This window comes from Pelecanus crispus, chromosome 13, assembly GCF_030463565.1.
Source record: "Pelecanus crispus isolate bPelCri1 chromosome 13, bPelCri1.pri, whole genome shotgun sequence".
Classification (NCBI taxonomy): Eukaryota; Metazoa; Chordata; class Aves; order Pelecaniformes; family Pelecanidae; genus Pelecanus; species Pelecanus crispus.
This window is the reverse complement of record NC_134655.1, coordinates 16,799,901-16,810,641: the sequence shown is the minus strand read 5'-3', so window position 1 is coordinate 16,810,641 and position 10,741 is coordinate 16,799,901. Positions and strand designations below refer to the sequence as shown.

The window sequence follows — 10,741 nt, the reverse complement described above, 5'->3', positions numbered from 1 at the left end:
GAGGCTTTTGGGTCTGGCTGTCCCCACTGTGCCCCTCAGTGCCACCCCACTGCCCTCTCGGTCCCCAGACGCCAAGCAGGACCCCAGGAAATCCCAGCCAGAAGGGTGAGCGGCCTTCAAAGCATACAAAGCACCCTGTCTCTTAATTCATAAATTGTATTAGTTGTAGGGTGACAGTGGACGAAACCCCACACTTGGCAAGGGGGAACCATGAATGTTGAAATAGGCTGCAAAACACAGCTACAGCCATGCACAGTCATTGGCATGCTGTCCCTCTCTGCGAATATAACATGGTTGTAGTTAAATAAACAGTTTTTATACCTGGTGTCAGACAAGAGCGGTCCATTCCCTGACAAAGGCTGTTTTGGAGAACAGCCAACAAATACATATTAAATTATAGTAAAACCAGACTGGCTCTGAGCAGTCCTCTACTGACTTTGGGAGGGGGCCGTGCCGGGCACCCAGCACTGCAATGAGCTGTGCAAAGACTGCCCTGTCCATCCCAGCAGTGGTGGCACTTGGGCACCGTGTTAGGACCAGACCTGCAGCCTCCAGCCAAGCAAACCCTAAGGACTGCCCAAATCTGAAAGCTCTTCCACTTGCAAACCGCTTGGCTTCCAGGAGTATTTCCAAACTTTTGCACTCCAACAAGTGTGACTTGAATAACAAAATGCTCTGGGCTTGCCACCTTTGGCATCTCTAGATGCTTTTAAAAAATGATGCATCAACCTCCTTGTGCCCTGCTGTTGCTCAGCTCACCTTCCCTGTGGGCCAAGCTGGCGAAAAGTGTCAGGGAGACCCCAGTGTGCAGTGTCACCCAGGTACCCCCTGCCCGAGACGGGGTCCTGCCAGTCTGCACAGTCCTGCCCTCCTGGAGCTCCAGGAAAAGTGCTGCTGTAGGCATGTCCTCACTAAGGACAGCCAGAAGATGCTCTGCACGTGCACCTTGGAGGGCTTGGGAAGAAGCAGCTGGTCCTGCCACCCCCATGCTTTCCTGGTCCTCCTCCTAGGGTAGGAGGGGTCTCAGGAGAGGAGGAAGGTCCAAATTTAGTGGTGGTGGCCACCTTCTACAGGGTGTGTAGAAGGCCCCTTCTACAGGGGAGTGAAATGGTCCACAGGCAGAGGATCCTCTACCTGCAGAGGTGGGAGGAGGACAGTCTGGTGAGTGGATTCAGGTCACCAAGAGCAGAGCACTGCTGGTGCTTTGCCTGCACGCTGGCTTGAAATCAGCAGCCCCTCCTCAGCCACCAAATGCCCCTCTGATGCAGGGCAATTGTCACCGAGCGTGAACCCGGCCAAGGCAGTGTCACCCTAAGCAAGAAGGCTGATTGAGTTTCATAGATAGGCATGGGTGGAAAAAAGGGGGTTCTCAAGATAAAGCAGACAGTTAGGGTGGCAACGATGCATCACCAGCAGCTAGCATGTAAGGACAGCACTTGGCTGATTGATTCCTTTAGAGGAGATGTTCCTAAGCCTTTTAATGTTTTTCCGTTGATGTTTTGTAAGCAGATTGGTACGGGAGATATGTATGAACCTAGCTTGGCTGGAGCACCCTGAGCCATCCTACGTTGTTAGGAAAGAAAGGTTGATGGTAGAGTTTGCTAAATAAAGCTCTTGTGACCTAATGGGGACATCCACCTTGCCAGACGTGCAGATCATGGTGGACTGAGACATAGAACACCAGCACGTACCAAACCGTTGGCAACGAAAGAAAAAAAACAAAGTGCAAACAACAACAGCTTCAAACTTGGCTCCTTGGCCCTCAATAATAAATAACAAAATATACAAATTAAGAAAAAGAAAAGCAAAGAGTCAGAGGAACATAAATACGGGAAACAGGGAAAGCCACTTTGCTCAACAAAGTAGGGCTGGACCCCCAGTTCGGGGTGGCCCCCTCCTCCCTACAGCTTGAAGATGCCGAAGTAGGTGCTGCCGTGGCTGTAGTTCACTCGTGTTGAGTCTGTCACGTTGACAAAGACCATGTCACCTTCCCGGAGCTTGAAGACACCTCCCTCCCGGATGGACTGGAGGTCGCAGAGAGACTTGGAGGTGCTGTGTGTGTCTAGTCCCTTCAGCAAGAGCCGGTCCTCTTCCATGGGGAGATACAAATAAATATAGAGGGTGAAGGGTGCCGAAGTTGCTGCCTTGGTGCAGAAGCTGACTTGGGAGTAGATGTAGTAGAGCCCTGCTTCCTTCACTTTCAGTTTCCCGTCCTGGTAGGATATCGTGTTGTTGTTCATGGGGCCATACATCGTTGTCTTCCACTCTAGCACTGTAAGACGAAAGCATGGCAGATGAGCTGGGAGAAGGAGACATCCAGTTTTGCAGGCTGATTTGGGGGGGACACCCCACAGACATTTAGCATCACAGCCTCTGTCTGCTGCGGGGTGTGGGGGTGGGTCCTGCCCCCCCCAGGACACCATCCCCAGCCCAGGGGAGCAGGGTCCCCTTCCCCGAGGCCAGGACATGTTTAACTCGTGTTTCTGGTCACTGGCCTTGACACCCTTGAATCGATTATGTGAGCAGAGGAGTATTTTGCTTCCTTCATCCAACCAAGTGGAAATGCTTAGGGTGGAGGATTGCACACAGTTGCCACCATGGGCCAAACACCCCCGTATCTGCCCCTGTCGGGTTGCTATCTCCACGGCTTTTGGTGGCACAGCCTCCTAGCCCTCAGAGCGCTGCCAAGACACACTGCAGCTCCTATCTTCAGAGGCACCCATTCTAGCGCACATAGTTTTTCCAAACTGGGTGCTGCCTTTCTTCCAAAGTCCCTCCTTCACTTGGCCTCCGGAGAAGGTGAGACTTCACCAAGGAAGTGCAAAAATAATTGTCCCAGAGTTTTGGTCCCTGGCAGAGTGCAGAGTGGAAGGTTTTTCATGGCACGTGCTACTCCCACTGCCAGGGCCACTGCCCATGCAGACCTGCTACTGGCATGGCTGTTGGGGCACTCCGGGTGTTATCAGAGTAGCTCATGAACATGCACTCCCGCTGGAGTTAGTACAGATAAGTCAATACAGAAACCAGGAAACCATGCTCATAGGGGCTGAGGTCAGCTACGACCTCCAGGAGGGATTTTGGACCTCTGCCTTCCCCAGCCTAGAGAGATACTTGCGAGAGCATCAGGCATGAGCAACCCAGCTCCATGGGGAATAATGGGTTCGACTGTCCCAGCCCAGAGTCCCAGTCCCCACAGCGGGGGGGGCACAGGTGGTCTTGGGAGAGCCACAGAGCCCGTGGTCCATGCCTGTGCATCCCATAGGGATGTTTCTGCTGTGCCTGACTGCTGAGGCACAGAGCCGAGTTCCAGGCAGCTGCTGCTCTCTGGGCAATTTCAACCTGCTTTATAGGCTCAACAAATGCTTAAGCAGGGAGTTTTAAAATGCAGCAAGCTTCTCGCTTCTTTGATCTTATCTAACACTAAGCTTTCCACAGGTAGACTGAGCTCTGGGTGAAATGCTGCGTCAGAGATGGAAAGAGCAGTTGCCGATTACTGGCAGTTACTCCAGAATTAAACCAAATGTGCTCAGATTGCGAAATCCTTGCCAGATTGAGGGACTGACCTTGCAAGCTCTTAGTCACTTTGGTAATCCTTGCTCTAGCAGGATGTCCCTTAACTAAGGCTACACTGGGGGACAGAGCTGCAAGAGCAGCCATGGTCTGCACAGAGGGATGCACAAATGCAAATGGACTCAACGTGTGTTTCTCAAACCTAATGTGGCCGTGGCTGTGAATAAGTGCAGCTTGCCTAAGTCAGTTTGGAGCTTTCTATGTTGTGACTGTAAAGTCACCAGCCAGGCCATATTGCTACCAGGACCACTACAGGTGAGATGATTAGATCAGCAGATACAATATGCCAGCAGAGCCCTCCTGTGGCAGCCACCCCAGCAAGGCATGGCCAGGAGAGCAAAAGCGTTGTGTTTTGAGTCGGAAAGAAAAGTGAGAGGTTGGTTTCCTTAAATACAAAGAGAAATAGTTTTCCCCTCGTAAAAACCACCATAAAGATTAAGCCATTCTGGTGCATTTCTAGGAAGGCATATATAAGGCTACTGAGGACAGCTGGCATGGAATGTGTGACACCCATGTGGTAGACGTACACGTGGTGACGTAACCACTGGGAAGACTGCGGTGCTCTGGGGACACGCTCTCCTGCTGGAGTTGTATTGTCCCAGTCCCTGCCCTTACACAGCCATGGGGCAGGATTGCAGGGTCCGGCCAGGGGATGCCCACTGCCGTGCCCCGCTGGCTCCCTGGCCAAGGCACTGTCGAGTGAGTCTGTCTTACCTGAGACTGTCTTGCTGCTCTTCTGACCTGCCAGGTGGGCTGCGATCGGCTTCCTCTTCTCTGCTGCAATTCAGAAAGGCGGGTGTTATCAATGCCTTGGCATCCACTGTCCCCCCCCGGGCAGCACAGCCTCTCTGCAGGGACAGCGGCAGCTCCCACCCTTGGTATTTCTCTGTGGGCCAAATCCAGCTCAGAGGCACAGCCTCCAAAGTCCCCAGCTTTGAGTCAGGCAGGATCTGGCCTCTGCTCAGCAACAACACTCAGTCGCCTTCGAGGTGGAGCCCCTGAGGAACAGTCTGCGGAGGAGACCGTCCCACCTTGCCCACTGTGGGAAGAGGACCTGAATGTGCCCACCCCTTACCTGCCACAGATGTCTCGTTCTTGTGCATCAAATGGGGATGCTCGTGGCGCTCATGGCCTGCAATGTGAAAAGGCAACGGATTTAATTTTGGATTCATTTTCATTGACTTCAGGCAATGTGGCACCCAGAGCTGCCTGCCCTGGTGAGACAGCCTTGCCCAGTGCCCCCCTCTGCCAGCCCCAATGCCATGCACAGTCCTACCCCTGTGGGGATGCTCCAAATCCTGACCCCATCCCCTGCCTCTGTGCCGTGCCCTGGGGCACTGGTGGCACTGGGGCACTGGTTGCAGGGTGAAGGAAACTCCTTCCCCAGCCAAGTTACTCCTCCTGCCCCCAGCAAGCGATGGGTGCGCTGGCGGCACCAGGAAACTCACCTCTCTGCATTTCAAACTTGGGCTGCTCTTTACTGGCTCCCCCATCCTGAAACAACAGCAAAAATATGTGAGGGTTTTTTTAAGATGTACAAATCAACGATTTTGAAAGCCTCTGTGTAAATGATGCTCTGGCCCTCATTCAGGTTGGTGCTCTTTGGCCCCGACAGCCCTTCCTGAGGGCACCTAAAACTGCAGAGCTTCTTCAGCACCTTCCCCAGCATCACACACAGCCATGGGCTGACCAGCTGTTTGTAGCAGGGGGCTTGGATCTTAGGTTTTATGCAATTAAAATGATGTGATGGAGAAAGTTTATTTGAAAAAAAAAAAAAAAAGAAACAAGCAAAAAACCCCATCTCTTTTTCATTTAAAACCGTGTCGGAGAGCCATGCTGTAGATGCTGCCTGGCAAGCCAGGCACATCCCTGCCCCTACAAGAGGGGGTTTTCAGGACTGCTGAGCAGGGCCCATCTCTGACACGATTTTCTGTTGTCAGTTGGGGACTGATGCAAACGTGAAGGTTTAGCTGAGGCATTTGATGTCATCGGGCACTGACAATAGGGAAGAAATATCCCTCTCCTGCCTGCTCTGGCCAGCACAGCCCCTCCTAAACAGTGAATTCAAGGGCTGAGCAGGCTGAGAGCACCTCATCCCTGGTGGGGCAGCCCTCACCCGCTCCAGGAGGACATCATGGTGCATGGTGGCTCTTTTGCACCCAAACGCGAGGAGCCGCTGCACCAGCTGGAGGTGCCATTCCTGAGCCCATGGGGTGGCATTTGGACACCATCCTCCTCTTCCTCACCAGCTGCCGGCAGCAGAGCTGCCTGGCCCAAGGCTTTCACTGTCATCGACACCTGGGCAAAGTGGGCATAAAAGTCCTCACAGCAGCAGGTGGTTGCGAGCATCCTCACAGCCACCTGACTCAGGATTGGAACAAGGTGCCAGACAGCAGAAAATCAACGTTTTTTTAGACCAGGATCAGAGTGCAGAGCCAGGGAGGCTGCAGCTCCATCCCTCCTGCTGCAAGTCCTGAGCATCCCTCGGCATGCCGCAGCTGGATGTGTTCTGACCAAGACTGTTTTGAGAAAAAAAATGGATGAGATTTTCTGCTGATGTCAATATAGTGGAAAAATATAGTGTAAAAAGGATATAGTGTAAAAAAGGGTGTGTGCTATGCAGCTCCAAGTTAAAGGGCACCCATGCTTTGAAAAAAAAGCTTTGGGTGAAGCTGTGTGTGTGCCTGGGACCCCCCCTTCACCTTCAGCAGGGTCTTTATCCACCTAACAGCAGTATACCTTGCACTGGAGGTCCTGGAAGCCCTTTAAAATCTTTTCACAGTCCAACAATGTCGACTTCTGACCTTCTGCTGTCTGACATTTCTGTATTTTCCTCAGGAAGATGTAATCTTCATTTAAGCTCAACACCTCTTCCATCTGCCAGCGGGAGAGAGAAGAGAGGGTGAATGGGATGCTACTGAGAAAGCTGCAATGGCCAGTAGCGGAGCCACGCTGTATTCCTGCTAGCGATAAATCGCAGCCTGGAAAGCTCAGTGTTGGTTGTTCAGCATCGGGATAAGCCGGGCAGACACACTGCGGGTACCGACTACTCCCACCAGCCACCCGACACAGCATCTGCACCCACATCTGCTAGGAATTGCACCCATGGGGCTCATCTTGGTTGGCAGCAGAGGAGGATTGCTGAGGATCCCTTCCTATTTTCTATCACCTTGATAATGAATTTAAATTTCCCACTCTGCCTTTTCCAAAAGGCAGGTGGCAAATATCCACCCACCTGCACTTACAGACAGCAGCACAGAAATCTCAGCGAGTGGCTCGGGGCTCACTGCTGCTGCCCCAGTGGCCCTGGCAGGCAGCTGTGATGCTTGCTCAGCCCCACACTGCCCTGCCCATGCAGGGTGGCTTCTCATTTTTTTGGCTACTTTATTGACTAAAAGAGCTGCCAAGAGACCAAAACAACTTGTGGGTTGGGGCTGAATTCTGCCAAAAGCTTCAGATTAAAAAAAAACTCAGAAAGCCAAAAAAAGAATGAAAAAAAAAAAAAAAGAAAATCCCGATTTTTTAAAATTACACCTGTTTTTTGTAGAAACCTAGCTTTCGGCTAAATGGTAAAGAGAAGTGCAGCTGGACACGAGAACACACAGCCTGGCAGAGCGCTCAGCGCAGGCAGCACTGGGATGCGGAGGGTCAGGTTTGAAGCCCTGCCGCGAGCCCTGAAGGCAGCTGAAATCCTCCTGCCACCCGTGACTGCATTTCGGCTGCCTCTGATCCTCTGCCACAGCCCCGTGCAGTCAGGTTTCACTCCGCCGGGGACCCTCTACTCACCCCTTCACCCCAGGCTGCAACCTCTGTGCAGCAAAGTCCCCTTCCATCCCTCAGACTTTTAAGCTCCTCTAGCTCAGGATTGCTCCCCACCCTTGAAGATCAGAAGTTGCCCACTTAAATTTCAATTTAAGTTGAGACAACATGTTTAAAAATCAGTAATGATGATCTTATCATTGTATCTGGTAAGGAGAATTCATTTTGGGTTTTAGACCCATTTCATTTCTTTAGCTGGTAGTCTTTTCTGGTTTGGAGGAAAGTAGCTTTAGATCAGTGATTTTAAGCACCGTGCAGTGCAGCTGCAGTCATGGCAACTTCAAAAACAGCTTTTCAGTTTTTAATTTTTTGGCAAATATTGGCCCAAGTATGGGACAGGATCACTGATACCGTGCCTCTTCAAAACAAGACAAAATACTAAGATCCACTCTTTTCTTCCCTAAACAGAATGACAGCATCTGAAGTGAGATATTGGTAAAATTCATACATGCAAACACTAAAAAAAATTTGTTTCTGGAACCTCCATCCTCGCGATTAGTGTCACAGTGCTGCCAAGTGCTATGACACCAGAAAAACCACCAAGCCTAAAACAGCCACTTGTGTGTTTAAGCCACACTCTCTTCTCCCCGGACTAGCCATCGGCTGCCAGGTTTGCTATTAACAGCTCCTCCTGATTGATCCATTCTCATTTTGTTAATGAAGGGAACAGATCCCTTCCTCAGCATACATCTCAGTGGTAAATTAAAGCAGAAATGAGAACATGGGTGTAATTGCCACTCCCGCATCCATCCAGTGGCCAGCATCATCTTCTACCATGTTCATCCTTTTGGTGAGCACTTCTCACCATGGCTGAAGGCAAATCACGTTAGCAATCCAGCAGAGACAACCTTATTTCTGCACTTACCTTATCCATCTTCATGTGAAGATACAAACAGAAGAGTACGGTCCCAATCGTCTGTGCTACAATAAATACAGTGAGGAAGCCCATGAACATTTTCATGGTGCTGGGTGAGGTGCTGCTGATGGGTCGGGGCGTTGCAGGGCTGTAGGGTTCGTTCATCCTCTGTGCACGTCGCTGGGTCTCCTTCAAATGCACTGCTTGCAAGTAGCATGAGAACTGTTGTGTGAGCACCCGCTGTTGAAGGGCTTCAGGTTGCAGCAACCTACACTTCCTGGAAAAAACTCTTCGTAGTGGGTAGGTTTGTTCACTACTGTGTCCCACAACAAAAAAAGGTTGCTTAGACTTTCTTCTCTGGTGTACTTCCATGTTTTTCCTACCGTTCTACCAGAAGCAGAGAGAGGTTCTTATTCCATATATTCATATTTACCCTCGAAACACTCTAGACTATGCCCCAGTGTTTTTTCCCTCCTGTGGATGAAAGTTTCATGGTAAGTCATTTTCAAAGAAATTAAGACTGTGAATCCATGGACAGAGCTGCTGAAGCCCACTGCAATGTGGGCTTCCAGGGGCTAGGAAGCACTCAGAAAGTCAGTTGTTTCTCAAAAGGAGAAGAAAGGCTTTTTGCCCTCTGTTTCCTTCATGAGAAGGATGATTTTGCAGTTAAGACGCTTGGCTTGAGGCATGCGGGTTGTGCTGGTTTCTGGCCTTCTCTTGCGCTCCCCATGGGTGAAGTCTCTACCTAGGTAGGCTGGATGATCCTTATGACCATCTCTATGGGCACTGGGACCCCAGTGTGGGCACAGCTTTCATGGTCCTCAACAGACAGCAGGATTTCAGGTCTTGGTGCTTGGCCAACAGTTTGGAAGACAAATGTTAAGCAGCTTTGTTGGTACCCCAGTGAGGTGCTCACCCTACACCCAAGGGAACAAGCATGCCCAGACCCTGTCCCCACTTAGCCATGTTACCTATATCTATGTATCTGAGCATGAAAAAGGCTGTTGGGGATGCTGAGCACTCCTGCCAGCTGCTGACCTCCCAGCATCACCTCCATGCAATTTTGGGCAACCCGTGTCCCCTCCATGTGCCCACGCCTCTCAAGCCAGCAGCAGGTTCTGCTGAGGTCCTGCCCCTGAGCCTTCCCTGCCCCAACTCAGAGCTCTTCAGGTGTCCAACACTTTTGCAGCCATGTGCCACCGATACAATAATTTAGGGTAAATGCAGAGAGGTCCTCGCTGCTTACAAAAAGGGACAGACCTCCTTTCCTCCATGTAAAGAGGATAAGCCTGGGTTTCTGTTGGGGCACAGAGGAGGCTGTACTGCGAGGTACTGGTTTGAAGGCAGTCATCAAGCCATCATATAAAGTTGTTTTGAAAGTAGCATGCTAAAGGCAACGCTCTTATCAGATGTGCATGCAGCAAGTAAAGGGTTGGATCCTGCTAGAAGCAGCAGGGTGCTGAGCAGAGCACTGCTCTCCAGCAGCCCCAGGAGAGGAGAGTACACAGCACCTTGTCGGGGCTGCTCAGAGCATTGCAGGATGGAGTCCAGCATTCGCTTTTGCTATCTACCCACTCTCTCGCATCCTGTCCTGTGTGGTTAGAATGCTGTGAGTTGCAAGTGCAAAAGCTGGTAACAAAGCACAAACATCTCTGCAACCAAGTCAGTGTTTGACCTTGGCATGTCACCATGTTCCTAAATATAGCATCCAAATCACAAGTGTGGAATGGCACCAGGGTCTTCGTGGGCAGCAATTCAGTGGCCAAGCAGAGAACAGCCTGGGGCTGAGGCCCTAGCTGATGCTTTGGAGCTGTGTAACCCCTCACCATGCCAGGACTGTCCCCTCTGCTATGAGGGGAGCTTTGGGATGAGGCTGCCAGCTCTGGGGCCAGCTACCCAGTGTTACTTTTGCCTTCTAGAGGAGTGAGTGGCCCCTGGGGTCCCTGCCCCTGTGCACCTGTGGCCCAGGGTTGCCCATGCACCCTTGCCATCCAAGGGCTGCCTTGCTCTCCAGCTCTCTGGTGCTTCCCAGCCCCCACAGGGCCATCCTACTGGCAGGAGTGGGGTGACCCAAACAGTGCTGGGGATGCACAGAGTTGGGTGGTAAAAGGGGGTCCCTTGGCATCAGCAGGGCTTCGGACCAGCTCCCTTGGGCTTGCAGCCCTGCTGTGCATGGGACCAAGCCCACATACAGCTTGGGGGGACTGCCAAGCCACTGGTTTTATTCCTTCTTGTCTTAAAATTGGCATTATCTTTGGAAAGGCCAGCTCTGGCCTCTTCACAGGGCTCTGGTCTGACACTGAGCTCCTACACACCATCCCTGCCATGGTGAGCTTGCCACAGGCGAAAAGCCATTTCATGGTGGACATCACCAAGGACACCCCACACAGCTGAGGGCCACGAGACCATGGCAGGGAGCAGTGCCCACTCCCCAAAGTCCTTGCCCCGTGCCTCAGCCCCATGGCACTCACCAGCATTTTCTAGGGCTCTTCGGAG

General features: G+C 51.6%; 1 protein-coding gene across 1 annotated transcript; it reads right to left on the bottom strand.

Annotated features, from left to right (window-relative positions):
* Positions 1-1,875: 1,875 nt before the first annotated feature.
* Positions 1,876-8,466, bottom strand: CD40LG (CD40 ligand). Its single transcript, XM_009489083.2, has 6 exons — positions 8,255-8,466; positions 6,310-6,447; positions 5,019-5,064; positions 4,646-4,702; positions 4,285-4,347; positions 1,876-2,272 (listed from the first exon to the last, which is right to left on the bottom strand). Exons 1-6 carry the CDS (start codon positions 8,408-8,410, stop codon positions 1,902-1,904), a joined length of 831 nt encoding a protein of 276 aa, XP_009487358.1. The 5' UTR covers positions 8,411-8,466; the 3' UTR covers positions 1,876-1,901.
* Between the last annotated feature and the right edge of the window lie 2,275 nt (positions 8,467-10,741).